Below are 15,172 nucleotides of genomic sequence, written 5' to 3'. Positions count from 1 at the left end.
GAGACGGTATATAGATAGCCATATAGTGGTATGGAACAACTTAGTTGCTCATATTTCTACTTTCATTCCAGGCATCATGCTACCTTCACTTTTGAGCATATAACCGCATTACCCAGCATTATTCTCCACCACCCTGGTTCTTCCTATACGACTCCTACAGACACCTCTGAGCTTGGAGTCCTCGTAAAAAATATTTTGATTTGCTTGAGGGCAGGCAAACCCGGGCGTCCTGAAGGACCCACCATCCTCAATAGTACAGATTGTGAGAGAGAGAGAGAGAGAGAGAGAGAGAGAGAGAGAGAGAGAGAGAGAGAGCTTGGCAACTGTAACATACATAGCTGAAAATCGAACAGCACAACAAAGCAAAATGATAAGACTTTTAGGCGCACCCGAAGCCACCATTATTCAATTACACAATAGTGGATTGTGATTTCTTTAACATCATGGAAGTTTCTACATGTAATTGCCTGTAACTTTGATGTATTCATTATGCATGAGATACAACCTTCTTCTTTAACTTGAGCTTCATTCTTTCTACCGCTTGCTTCAAAGTATCCGTATCTTTACAAAATGCGAAGCGAACAAGATTCTTACCATCGTCAGGATTTGTGTAGAAAACACTCGGAGGAATGGCAGCAACACCGACCTCCTCAATAAGAAACTTGCAAAACTCGACATCGGATGCAAAACCAAAAGGAGTGTGATCTGCCATAACAAAGTAGGTACCCTGTGGCTCAAACACCTCAAACCCTACTTCCTTCAATCCTTTCACCAGTATGTCTTTCTTGGAACTGTAGTCTTCAGTGAGTTCCTTATAAAAGCTCTCTGGTGCCTTCAAAGCAGCGACCGAAGCCCATTGAAAGGGAGTTGCCGTTGCAAATGTTAAGAACGCATGCGCCTGGCGAACACCCCAGGTCAAATTGGGAGGTGCTACAGCCCATCCGATCTTCCACCCTGTCAAGGAAAACGTTTTCCCGAGTGAATTCAGTGTGACTGTACGCTCATACATTCCATCCAAAGAGGCCAAAGATATGTGCTCCGCACCAAATATCAGCCTGTGATAAACCTCATCAGTGAATGCCAGTGCATCATGCTCCTTGCAGAGAGAGGCAATAAGCTCAAGCTCTTTCCTCGAAAACACTTTCCCAGTGGGGTTGTGAGGTGTGTTAACCATGATGGCTCTTGTTTTTCTTGAGAAAGCTTCCCGGAGCTCCTTCTCAGGCACAGCAAAGTCCGGTGGCCTTAAAGTCACTGTTTTCACTGTGGCATCCACCATACAAAGGGTTGCTAAATATGAGTCATAGAATGGAGCAAAAAGAATAACCTCATCCCCAGGGTTGACTAACCCTATCATTGATGCAGCAATGGCTTCCGTACAACCTGACGTAACAGTAACCTCTGTCTCTGGATCCACCGTAAGGCCGGTATCTTTATGAAACCTGTCAGCAATGGCAGCATTAAGAGGGGGAATACCAAAACCTCTTGCGTACTGGTTATTCCCCTGCTTGATAGCTTCTATGGCTGCTTCTTTAATAAAATCGGGGCCATCAAAATTAGGAAAACCCTGGCCGAGGTTTATTGCTTGGTGCTTCACAGCAAGAATGCTAATTTCAGTAAAAATGGTTGTTTTGAACTTCTCTAACCTCCGTGAAATCTGTTTGACAAGCAAAAGATAAGTAACAATTCACCTCTAGAGAAGCATGACATAAAAATTACCATGAAACGTCTTGATAATAAAAAGCTGGCATTGATTCTTGTCACAGAATTCTGTGTATGCACTTGACCTATCTTTTCTTCAAATAATTCAAAAGAGTCCATTGTTTGTGTAAAGTCGTTCACTTTTTTTCTTCATAAAAGCTTTGCTCACAAAGGCCGTATTCACTGTTTATTAATACCACCAGCTCACTAAAAATATGCTGACAAGCAAGTTAAGCATGAGTTGCATACCATGACACAATGTTTGTTAAAGTCGAAATTCCAACTAACATAGGAAAGGTGGGTGAATCCAAGGTTACATCTCACCAACGACTCATTTTCTTACAATCTACTCACCTAGCCTCATCATCTATGAGTACACTACAAGCTAGAACTCTAAGCCCAAGTAGTTTTATACAATCCCATCTTGCAAAAAATATAATGATATTTTAAACTAAACGATAGTTTTAATGTCCAATTAGACCAATAACTTCAATTACTCCAATCTTCTGACTGTCTTTGCATCCTTCCCTCATGACCCTACATACTAAGTGAGCCTCCAAAGCCACATCCAGCCACAAAGAAGCCCTCTCTACTGCGGGAAACCCACCAAATGCTCTCTACCGCGGGAAACCCACCAAATGACCTCCAAAACTCTGTAATACCCCCTCTTAGATCCTGGGTGCACAGCAAGTCTAAAGGATCTCAGAGCCACAAAGAGTATCAAGAATCTGACAAGTCCAATCCCCACACCATCAAGCAAACCACTTTTGAAGAGAAACTCACAAGGCACCAGGATACTCTAACCGGATGGCACCACGTGCCAATGGGAAGAACAAACTTTATAACAACTGGAACAAATCTGCAACACTGTAAATACTTTAACCGAAAGAGAACTTTTAACACTTGAGCTGAGACGCGGAGTTGTGGAGTTCAACTCCCAAATGCACTGGCCCCTCAATTAGGTGCCCCTTGTGGTATTCTTTTATATTGGAATTGAGTGTACAACTGGCGAAAGGAGCCCACTCGTAAAGTGTGAGTGACAAAGTCTCCCAAGGCACAAATTTTTAGGGCCTTGGCACCTTGCTTTTACAAGTGCTCAAAAGCACTAAAATTGATTGCTTTAAAACCTTGTCACAAAGTGATGATGTGGCATGCTAGCACCGGGCCCGTGGATGACTCAGAGAGAAAGCGTGGCTCTAAGAGTTGTAAATTTAGACTTTCGTCCAATGGAATAAAGAAATACGGGGAGGGGCACCTAGTTGAGGGGCCAAAGCTTCTGGGACTGGAACTCCGCCACTCTATGTCTCTAGTACTATGTTCTCTCTCTTTTTAAGTTCAAGAGTTTGTTGTTTCAGTTCAATTTGGGATTGTTGCCACGTTTCTACCGCCTTGCCAAGGTGACTTGCCAGTTACAGTGGTATCAAAGCTCAAGCAATGGTTCTTCACAGACATGGAGCTTTTTGCACGGTGTACATATGCCATATTGTCCAAATACAACATATTATATGATCGTACGATACAATGTACCATACGATATTTCATGGTTCTTACCTTTTTTTTTTTTTAACACCATACAAACCTAAAGCGTACAATATCAATTATAATACTTTGTATTTTTCCGTACATAAACTTCACCATACAACCGTATGATGACAACCTTGTTCACAAAGCAATCCGATCAAGAACTACAAAAATCAACTATGAAAACGACATCTTCTCATACGCCATCAGCTCATCTTCCAAAAGAAGAAAGAAAGAGTAGCTAGCAATTTGAGGACACGGAGCTTTTGGCAATAGAAGATTTATGATGTTGCAAAAGTTGAGCCAATGGCAGATGAAGCAAGGGGAAAGCAGCTCCAAAATCAACAAGGTCTACTTCCAAAGTTAGAGCAGACGAGAAAAGCAGTGGTCTATATGCTTTTGGAGTTCTACGGAGTGTCTCTGACCAAGTGGAAGACAAAAAAGTAGAAGATAACAAGCAAAGAAATCCAAGGCACGAACACATTCTGTGTCTCGAAAGATGTGTGATTAAAAAGATTGGTAGAATCTATTGAAACGTTACATGTAAGAAAAAAAAAATTGTAGAATCTATTGAGAAAAGTTGCATGTTGTAGAGCTTTTCAAAAAGGTTTAGAGAGGGATCTTCTAGACTTCTACTAAGAGGAGCTGTGGAGTTCTTAGAAGTTTAGTTTGGAGAAGGATGATTGGGTAAATAGTCCTCGATGGTTGGAATTATACATGTGAGGACCTTCTCTATGTAGAGCTCAATAGGTATTAAGTAGTTGAGTCTGGTACAATGCCTTTCGCATAAAGCACTCCACTCGCCATGAAAGATCAACACCGCATTGGAACATACTTATTGTTATGTCTTTTAGACTACAATAGATGTTATGGCTGTTGGTATTCTTCCTAGAAACTTCTATGCATGGTTGCAATAAAGGTTGTTTACTCTTCCAAATTTACATATTTGTTTGGGTATGTGAGGAATACAACATTCTCTTTTTAGAGAAGCTAGTGCATCAAGAGTTCCATTTGGATGAGATGGCTTCATGGTGATCCTAATGCATTTAGAATTTTGTTTGGATGAGATAGCTTGATGCTAATCCTAGTGCAGCAAGAGTTTCAAAAGGATGAGATGACTGGACCATGGAAGATTCTGTAAGGGGTAGCCCAGATCCACAAATATGCCCATATCGTACAATACACCACATTGTAAGATATTAACCAATTCTTGATGTTTTTTTTAAAATGCACCATATTAATCTAAACAGTACGATATTTATTGTAATACACTATATTTTCCCGAACAAAACCGTACCGTACATTACCGTACAATGACAACCATGGACCGGATGGTGATCCTAGTGTATCAAGAGTTCTAAATTGGATGAGAAGACTCGATAGATTGTTTGCATCTGAATGATAAATATGAGCTATTGGACATAGACTATTTTCCAAAATCCAGTGCCGATTAGGATATGTGCAGATACATGCTTTGTAATGTACTATCTTGTAGGGATGGTCATTGGCATGTCTACACAAACTTGGTGTTTACTACATAATTGGTTTTATGTTTGTTTTGCACACACAAATGAGGGTGATTCCTCTTCCTTTGTGTGTGTGTGTGTGTTGGGTGGGGGGGGGGGGGTGTTAGAGCAGAGTTGGAGTAGAGCACCAAGCCAAAAGAGGAGTAAAGCAAAGTTAGAGTTGGAGCAGAATGGAGGACCCAAGTCTCAGCCGGTGGCAGTGTGAAACGCAATGGAAGTCCTAGTGGGAACCACAAACTGGCATGGCGGTGCTGTACTATTGACAAGGAATTCATACAACGTGTTGACAAGGTATCTGGACCTATAAATAATATGTATACAAACCTGTCTCGTTTTCCACAAGTCTCGAAACGAATCATTTGAAAACCTCGAAACGACCAAACCACGAAACGTTTCATGTCATCACGCGTCAGCATGGCATTCTGATCTGGCATCTAGACGCGAGGCAACTTTTTGGGTGCCAATTATGGAAAGCGTTGACATTTTCAATGCTTTTGTGCATCAATTTTCTATAGCAATCGACTTTGGTGCTTTTTACAGTCATAAAAAGTAGATATCACTTTAAAATCACTTTTGGAGGTTGCTTTTGGTCCTTGGACCCGTGCCTCTAAAAGAGAGGTCAAGAGTGCGACTAGAGTGGATAACTGGATTGGCCTAGTGGACTGCAACTCTAGGATGATTCAGAGGGAGGGCGTGACTCTACGAGTTGTAAACTTCAAGTTCGGTCTAATGGAATAAAGAAATACCACGAGGAGCACCTAGTTGAGGGGCTAATGCTTCTAGGAGTGGAGGTTTGCCACCACAAGGCATCAAGTTATAAGACCTGCTCGGCAACATCATGTGGTTGCCCTCTAAAAGATGTCCCAAACATAGAAGGCATCCCTCCATCGCGCACACTGCACTCTAGTCATCACTCCTATAGGCTATCCATAAGGACCTCCAAATATGCCTCACATAGCCCCATCCATCCCTCCCATCCGCCTTGGCATCCCTGCTCTATAAGCGCCAAACATCCCTATGTCGTAAGGTCCATAAGCACCTCCACCATCACCATGTGGCCCGTATGCACCAATGTCTACACCAAAAGACCCAAAAGCACCCAAAGTCACGACTCTTGGCCGCCATATCTGAAAAAATCTCCTCCCAAAAAGCTTGAAAATGGTGTTGTCTTATGGCACATGCTTGGCCCATGCCCCATATTCATCAAATATTGCTACACCTATTTCTAAATCTCTCATTAAATCTATCTTTGACAAACTAAAAAGTTGGATTCCTTCTTGTCGCTGGAAGTCTTTGCATTTACCTTCAACTTGGGACTGACCTATACAATCCAATGCCAGAAAACTATATTCACCGTTTGAACCATCATGTGTTTTTCATATTGAGGATCCTAGGATAAGTGAGAAAGTGTTCCGTGAGGAATCGGATTTCCTCCTACCTTGCTCTCACATGAGCCTCTGCAAGATAAGTTGTGCATCGAGCTCCATTGTAGGATCGCCATTATCACCTTCCTCCTCATGAGCCAATTCCTCATCCTCGGCTTCCACTTTCTTGTTCCACTGTTGCGTCCATGGTTGGTTGCTACAAAAATCAGATGGGACTCTTCATAGAAGAAAACCCGATTGGTGTTTTCATACCATTGTAATTGACAAGTCACTGACAAGGTGGTGAAACAAAACACACCACCACTAATTGAACCAAAACACCAACCTCACTAACTAAAACAACAAAAACTCAAACTTGAAAGAAAACTAAACACTTAGACAAAGTGGGACAACATTCACAACTCAAATGCACAGCTCTTAAGGTAGGCACCCCTTGTGATACTTCTTTTTGATTCAATCTTCACAATTAACAACTGTTGAGGAGACCCCACTCGTCAAATCTCGAAGCGCTAATGGCTCTCCTCGCATCACTTTGTAGGCCCTTGGCCTCATCTATCAAAAGTTGGTGCCAAAAGGCTCTAACAATATAACTGACGCCAAAAAGCTCTCACTCGCTGCGTCAGTAGCGTCCATACGTATGGCCACGTCAACCATTGCAAAACACGTCACAATTCTGCCACATTTTATGCGTTGTTCGGCTAAGATCTTGTCTGATCTTCCTATCCACCATCTCCAGCTCGGCTCTTGCTCTCCTCTTCAGGTCCGGTTAGGTCATACCACATCATCACTTTGTCACAGCTCCTACTTCTTTGCAGAGCCTGTAGGATCTATCCGATCTTTGGGGCATCATGTGTGGCAAATGAGTCAAAGGTTGTTCATCTTTGTGAAAAGGGTAGACATTAGTCAAAGATTGTTCATCTTTGTAAAAAGGGTAGACATTAGCTCCATGATGGGCTAAGACCCCTTCACTACGCAGCATATACACATTTTAAAAATGTTTGTAGATCCACTCTTTTGGTGTAACCTCTCACAATCTGGTGAAGCCTTCATAGAATAAAATCCAAGAATGTAGAGACATCAACTCTATAGGGGGGACAAACCTTAAATGTCCAAAACTGCAACCTACCTAAAATTTGTGGAAGCCATTAAATCAAAAGTGGATAACACTTGATAGGGGGGACTATTGGATAAACAATTACACTCCAATATATAAACCATCTTTTAAACCATGCATTATTTTTAGTCATGTAGTTAGTGTCGTTGGATGCTACCAATCTATATATTGAAGATTTGCACTTTGGTATTAATTAAACCTCTTTACTTTTTGCCTATCCACTTGAGTAATATCCTTCCTCTGCTTGTGTGCTTCTTCAAGCTTTGTACTTCACTCCTCTTCTCCATCTCCAGCTCGTGGCTTATTATAACTTGTCACATAGACATGTCTCTGTGCCACGTCGACATGCCACTACTACATCTTTGGAGCCAAGGTTTGTCTACATAGTGACGGATTTAGTTATGGTTATTGTTCCCAAGACAGGCATGTTCCGAACTCCGGACAAGTCCATAATAGTCTTTCCAAGTTTTAAAACCCTCTTGCATAAATGGTTTGTGTAGGTGTTTGACAGTTGTTACACTTAGTTGGGCATCTAGCAACACGAGCATGTAGATAAGGTCGAGGGGAACGCATCGATTCAAGTCCCAGAAAAAAATGCCAGAAAGTCAATGTGTGCACATGTACACTCACAGGTCACTATGTGACTCAAATTTCTAGGCCATTTAAACCCCCTATATTAACAAACCCTTGGGTCCTATCGATCCCAATCTTTACTAGTGCTAAGGACCAACATCTCTCTAGCATTTTTAAGAGGGATCACTCTCTCCTTCTCTGAGTGTTTTCCGGACCAGCCCTCGCCTTCCATTTGAGCTTGGCAAACCTGGCAACCATCAATCCCCTCTCTAATATCAAGTGCTATCTCTCGGCCTTGATGACAAGCATCTTTCATGGTTGGCATTTTGGGCTGTTCCGAAATGGTGAAACATTTCAATTTTCATGCCGTTTTGGTGTTACGAATCACGTTTTGGAGCCTTCAAAAAAAAAATCCCCTAATTCAACCAACATCTACCGAGCATTATTTTCTGTACACTATGCCTTTCGTTTGCATTGTAGGTGCGTTGAAGAGAACATCCTGCAAATTGCATATACCCCTCCCCTCTCTACAAAACACACACACAACAAGGATTCAAGGACTCGGATCAATCGCACCCTGCGACGGCTTGCCATCACCCGAAAGACAATGCATGGAATCATGTGTCCGTGCATCATGGGTAGGGAGATAGTGGTGGCTCCAAACGTTTGGAAATTTCATTTTGAGTCCCACGCATTCCTTAACCACTAGTTATTGTCATGAGTCATTTTGAGCCCATACATTTCATATTTTAGCTTTTATGATGTATTCAACCTTGACTCTTGATATCATTTTGGTATTATGCTTTCATAATTCATGCGACTATGCTTTGAACTTCAATAGTATGTACTTGTGTTGAAATGCAACTCTTAAGTAGTATGTTGTACTCTTTAGCTTTTCATGTGAATAGTGACACTAATAATGGATAATCAATTGTTGTGATTGAAGTATAAATGGTCAAGTCAATGGTCACAAGTAAATATAATAGTTAATGAGAATGTTCAGTGCTCTAAGTTTTACAATACAAGCTATAACTAATATCTCTTTATAATATACTATCTAGACCTTTTATATTTAATTAAAATCACGTTTCACGTTCCCCATTTCCTCCCAAGCTCGAAACTCTATTTCTCCCATTTCCTAGCCGTTTGCGTTTCCCCATTTTTGAAACTCCTTGCAACTATGGCATTTGTTGCCTTTTTTCAAACCCTTCATCGTGTTAGAGTGGAGCCGAAGCAAGAAGAAGGGAGAGACAGGGGAGCTAAGAGAGATATCACAATGGAGAAGGACATAACAACCTGTCACGTGCACATCTAACCCTATGTGCACGTGGACAAGCTACTTCATGACATGGGTTCAGTTCAATTAAATTAGGAAGTGTTCTGGTACTTTTGTGAGTCTGTTCGCAGATTGTGCATGTCCAGGCACTTAGAAGAGTTGCATATCCTCTCGTTGCACACATCATGATCATCAGATTACCATCAAAACCCATCAGGAGCATTTTTACAGTGCACAGACCTATTTTCTCTATTTTAGCCATTTTTCACTTATTATTAATAAGTGACTTTGTTGGGAAACAGGGTAGAGCAAATTGGCTAAGGATATATATAAGAAAACCTAGCACTAGCACTTTCAAGCAGAAGTGGCAGCAAGGACCCAACGTCTGACAGGCATCTTCTCAGCAAGACATCTAGCCTTTTTGCAACAGACACCCATAGCGTTTTCTGCAGAGCACAGCTAGCGTTTTCATCAGAGATCAACCCCAACGTTTTGCAGTTGTGCAGATCAGCCGGCGGTAGCAGATTCCCAGCAAATACCATAGCGTTTTTGCATCAAACCACAGGTCAACCCTAGCGTTTTTGCATCATACAGTCAACCTAGCGTTTTGCAGATTCTTCGTGACAGATTCAGCCTTTGCATCAGCGTTTTACATTTCCAGCAAATAGACACAGCAGAATAGCCCCCAAACCTTGCAGATCTCACCTTCCCGCAGCAGATCCTTGCCCCACGGTCAGATAACCCAACGTTTACAGATTCAACCTCGAACACACAGATTTCAGCATCTGCGTTTTCAGCGCGTCGTCATCGATCGCATCATCGTCATCACCGTCGTCACCGACATAGAGTCAGAATTGAGCAGATACAAGATTTGCACATTTCAACCATTAGCCTTTTCACATTTCAACTCGTCTCGTCGTCGACATCGTCAGCAAGTCCATTGCATTGTAGAGATATGTGCAATCAATAGTAGACCACTCTCACCATAGAGAGTGGGGCCTTCGGAGGAGGGTTTGACAACATTCTTGGTGTCGTATTCTTCTCTCTCTATCTCTCAGTCTTAGCACCTTCATTCACAGTGTTTGCCGCTTTGTTTGTGATCATTTGCACTCTCACTAAAGGAACGGAAGGCTCTCCCTTCCGTAAGTAAAAGCAACCTTGAGCACAGTTCGGAGCACTCATCCTGAGCAAAGTTCAACACTCACTTCCGTTGCACCTTACACAACCATAGCATATCCATGGGGAGGGTGAAACAAACAATAGGAGAAGATTTCCTGACTGCCTAGACCGCCGATGGAACGAAGCGCTGGGCCAACCACCCCAACCATAGCCACCATCCTCAACAGCACCCCCTAGCTTGGACCAGTGTCCAAGAATGTAGGCTATAAGACCAAGAGTCCCATACCACTTGGCCTCACCTCCTTAAGGTGACCATAGTTGCCAAGAAACTCCTTTCTTGAATGACGAAACTTACAAAACATTTCGAACCTTCTCTCGAAACATTACGAGGGTGAATGCTTCTTGCTAGTCTCTATGTCACATGGAATTACACACTTTTTGTCTTCTTAACTCAAGGGGAGCTTTGGACCCGCTCCTAGTCGTTTGTAAGTAATCTCTGTGTTACGGTATTATATAAATAAGCTTTGCACATGCATATTTATGGCTTGTTAATCATAGTTGTTGAAGCAACATTTAGAATGGTGTTTCTTGATCTAGCAAAACCATTTAAAACCTTCATGGCTACTATGGAAGTGACCTCACGCACTCCTAGTCTCACGCGCTAACCGCTAGCACTCTGTCAGTGGAGGTCGTCCCTTACAAATATCGCCTTGGCCTCCTTTTATAAAAGCGATCGACCACACTGGGTTCACATAACATCCGTTCAAAACACAAGACACCCATCCCGATGGTGTCATAAACTATTGATCTCCTCATCAATGAAGTGGAGATACTCAACTTTCAAAGCTCTAACTGATTCCCAAGTAGCAAACCTTTCAGCCATTTTGCGCCCTTGGTAAGTCCAGAGACACAGAGAGAGAGAGAGAGAGAGAGAGAGAGAGAGAGAGAGAGAGAGAGAGAGAGAAGAAGAAGAAGAAGAAGAAGAGAATTTTAGTGTCGTAAGAAACTATCCCAAGAGACCTTAAAGATCTATCCGACGAGGAGAGTTGAACTCAAGACTTGTTATTCAAGAGGGAAATGGCATAACCAATCTACCACACTTGGATGATAGAAAGATTATACGATTTTCCTCTTTTTATTAGCACACATACCCCCCCCCCCCCCCCCCCCCCCGAGAAGAAGAGAATTTTAACGTCATAGGAAACTATCCCAAGAGACCTTAAAGATCTATCCAACGAGGAGAGTTGAACTCAAGACCTGTTATTCAAGAGGGTAATGGCATAACCAATCTACCACACTTGGGTGATAGAAAGGCCACACTATCTCCAAGAGGAAAGCAAACAAACAGGGAGTAAGAGAATACAAGCAAAATAGCAAAATTTAAGAAAGAAAAAGAGAGAGAGAGAGAGAGAGAGAGAGAGAGAGAGAGAGAGAGAGAGAGAGAGAGAGAGGCCAACACTATCTCCAAGAGGAAAGCAAACAAACAGGGAGTAAGAAAAAACTCAAAAATACAAGCAAAATAGCAGAATTTAAGAAAGAAAGCAGACTGTTGCAACAAAGATTAAGGACAAGTAAGACAGCAACAGCCCAAAATCTATCAAACGCAATCACTCGACCTAACGAACTTAGAGACCCCAACTACCATAACGGAAAATTGTAAGCACCGGCAGAACGTCTCAAAAAGAATTGCACAAGACAAGGCTGTCAAGTCCCGAAATGGCTAGTTGATGCTGTTGGCACAAACCCCGCAACTTGTTGAGCTGGCATACAAGGTGTTACTTGATCAAAGCTCGGCATTGCACACATCATGTAATTTTGAACTAATTAGCTCACTAAAGATGGGCCTTTCTGCTTTTGTTTGTAACCAACTCCCTCTATTGTGTGTCAAGCTAATACCCAACTAACACTGAGAAACCCTTTTACACACTCCCCCCCCCCCGCCTTCCTTGCTATGCTTGCACTAGTACTTGGTCCTTTTCCCTTCCAACAAAAGATTTGAGCCTCTATTTTCTTGAAGCGTGACCACGAAACAAGCAGGTAAAGAGAGAGCACCTGAGGAAGAAGAGAAGGTGTGTTCGCAATGCCGTTGGTAGACATAGTGACTTTGGCGATGGCTCTGTGTGCAGAAGCAGGCGAGAAGGACGACAGTGGCCAGGTTCCAGTAAATGCCTGCTGCCTACACGCCAGGTCGCTTGTCTTCGCCAGCTTTGCGCGGAGAGTGGTCGTGCTAGAGAGCGATCCAAGGATCATTTTTATACCCCTATGGAGCATTGTTTTGGGACAGGCGGAGGGTCTCCCCTAAAAGCTCGCTCACTCGCCTTCTCTCTCTTTCTCTCTTGGGATCTTCTTCTTCTTTTCTCTCTCTCTCTCTCTCCACGCGCATGCGAAGCATTCGTCCACATTTTCAATAAAAAAGGTAAACCTTTGATTGGCACCTAGCAAAATGTTCTTCGTTCCCATCGATCGAGTTCGTTCGCCCTCCCAAACTTCGTTCAATCAGAATGCATCAGATTGAATTGGCGAGAGAGGACCTCACAGGCTGCAGAACCTCTGTAAGCAACCTGTAATGGGCTCTGCAAAACCCGACAAGATCAATGCCTTCATATATATATATATATGCACTTTTTATGTCTTTCTCTTTCTCTTGTTTGTGTGTGTATGTATGTATGCATGCATATGCACAAGAGAGGGAGGGAGGGAGGGAGGGAGGGAGGACCATCTACTCGTCCATCATTAGATGATGATATCACCTCCCTCTCCGCAGGGAGAACTTAGAAGAGGAACTTTTAGTTTATCATGTGTACAATCAAATTCTAAACTTGTTTGCTCAATAGATTGAAGTTGTATAATAGTATATAGATATATTGTAGATGTATGGCTATGTATACAAGTTTGCGTGTCCGCATGCACATGCGAACACGCACACTTGTAGATATATGGCTATGTATACAAGTGTGTGTGTGTCCGCATGCACATGCCCAATGAAACAACACATATATATACATTATAGTATGAGCTTATATTACAACACAACTATCAAAGTACTTATTGACATTTTTTGGTTCGATTGATGGAATCATTTACTTGAAAGAATTAGTTAAGACATACCTGAAATAAAAGTGTCCAAATAATAGTGGCAATATTCGTTCAAATGTTCATTTTAAACTTGACAGGAAAATTGTTTTAAGTAATTATTCGAAGACCAACAAATTAAACATCCAGATAAGGATTTTGAACGATTTGTGAAAAGATTATGGCAATGAAAATATATAAGAACAAAATTTTTTAGGCTACATGGTCCAATAATGTGTCTCAACTAAAGGATAACTCAATAACAAATGAAGTAGCAAAGGTACACCAAACGGTTGTCATATGCTTGCCATATGTCACCCATATGGTTTTGTTACACTAACAATCACACGTTGAGACCATGGGCTTCACATAATGGCCAAATGCTCTCAATGATAAAATAATAGCAAGTTCTTAAACTAGCCTTTTGACTCTATACAAACAAGGTGAGAGGCATTCTACACAAGAGAAAGTCAACTAGCACATTCAATGTTAAGAGAGTCCTTTGCACCCTACAAACATATATAACGAAGAAATCTTATACAAAGGTACGTCCACTAAGTATAAACGATTTGAAAATTTCATGAGGCTTTCCTAGTTTTTGTTTGTGATTAAAATAAAAGCTTTACATTCATATAGTGAAAGTGAGGTATGAGAAAAAATTATTGAGACCTTAATATCGGTTCTCTCTCTCTCTCTCTCTCTCTCTCTCTCTCACACACACACACACACACACACACACATACTAGTACAATCGGCCGCTTCTAGTAGCCTCTCTCTCTCTCTCTCTCTCTCTCTCTCTCTCTCTCTCTCATCTTGAGCAACAACAATCTCTCTTTCTTTGTGTGTCTCACGTAGTTGTCGGGGCTACATGGCACACTTGTGGATTGCATGAGCTTGTGCCACATGGTCAAAGGAGGGGCCAAAATCCCTCCATCTTTTATAATAATATAGATATAGATGTTATGCGAAGCAAACTCACGCGGCATACTTAGAAAAGTACAACATGGCCAAGGATATTTTTTCTCCAAGAACGCTTAATAATATCATTCTACACTTATTGGCTCCTATCTTATTTTAATTAGTTCATTTCGAGATTCCTTTCCGATTCCATTTCTCATCTCTTAGGGGATTGCTGTCTTATCCTTGTAAAAGGAAGAATGTAGGTTCAAACCTACAGCGATTGGAAAATCAACCTTTTGGAGGCCTCCTGTAACCATTCGATCAGCCACTTTGAGATGCTCCCAAGTGTCAACCAATGCAATAATTAATTGATTGCAAGTTTGCCTCTATGCCCTCAGCCTCTGCGTGTCTTCTCCCCATCCGCCCATCGCCCTCACCTCAGTGCGTCACCCATCGCCCGTAGCCTGAGTGCGTTGCCCACACGCACTCTTGGCCTCTGATTGACACGCCGCTTAACATAGTCTCCTTCAATTTCCACATGTGTCCCTCGTATCTCAATTGATTCCTATAATTGCCAATTTGATTTGATTGGGGCCCTCCTACTTGCCCCACATCAATATTTTGCACAATGTTATCATCTGGGCATTAGTGTAGTGGGAAAGGTGGTTACATGGTATCCCCGAGGTTGAGGATTCAACCACCGCTTTGACTATCTCGATGATGCCAAAGCCGAGAGATGGTGGGGTGTGCATCACATAGCCTCTCGGATTGATTTTTTTTAATTTAAAAAAACCTGTTAAAAACAACGATTTTGCACAATGCCTCCAAATCAATCTCATCTTTTACTTGTCGAACCTCAATTACGCACCAAATGTACGGGGAAGAGTGTGTCAACTTATACTCGTGCCAAGCAGATAACAAGAAAGCCAATTAAGAGTGAGAGCAAAAAGTCCTAGACAAAACTGCAGTAGATTGTGTAAATACTTTG

At 42.0% G+C, this 15,172-nt stretch overlaps 1 protein-coding gene across 1 annotated transcript; it reads right to left on the bottom strand.

Moving 5' to 3' along the window:
* Positions 1 to 357: 357 nt before the first annotated feature.
* On the bottom strand, positions 358 to 12,533 carry LOC147452381 (Pyridoxal phosphate (PLP)-dependent transferases superfamily protein). The gene is made up of 2 exons (XM_086518095.1): positions 12,265 to 12,533; positions 358 to 1,654 (listed from the first exon to the last, which is right to left on the bottom strand). The coding sequence occupies exons 1-2, from the start codon at positions 12,481 to 12,483 to the stop codon at positions 488 to 490; spliced, it is 1,386 nt and encodes a 461-aa protein (XP_086374221.1). The 5' UTR covers positions 12,484 to 12,533; the 3' UTR covers positions 358 to 487.
* Between the last annotated feature and the right edge of the window lie 2,639 nt (positions 12,534 to 15,172).

This window comes from Adiantum capillus-veneris, chromosome 8 (assembly GCF_014529385.1).
Source record: "Adiantum capillus-veneris isolate H3 chromosome 8, ASM1452938v2, whole genome shotgun sequence".
Taxonomy (NCBI): domain Eukaryota; kingdom Viridiplantae; phylum Streptophyta; class Polypodiopsida; order Polypodiales; family Pteridaceae; genus Adiantum; species Adiantum capillus-veneris.
The sequence above is the reverse complement of the archived record's forward strand: the minus strand, read 5'-3'. Positions and strand labels throughout refer to the sequence as shown.

Excerpts from the sequence above, each read along its gene's own strand:
- LOC147452381 (XM_086518095.1), bottom strand. The coding sequence starts at position 12,483 with ATGCTCCATAGGGGTATAAAAATGATCCTTGGATCGCTCTCTAGCACG. Across the intron at positions 1,655-12,264 it reads CACCTTCTCTTCTTCCTCAG|ATTTCACGGAGGTTAGAGAA; the intron begins GTGCTCTCTCTT and ends CTTGTCAAACAG.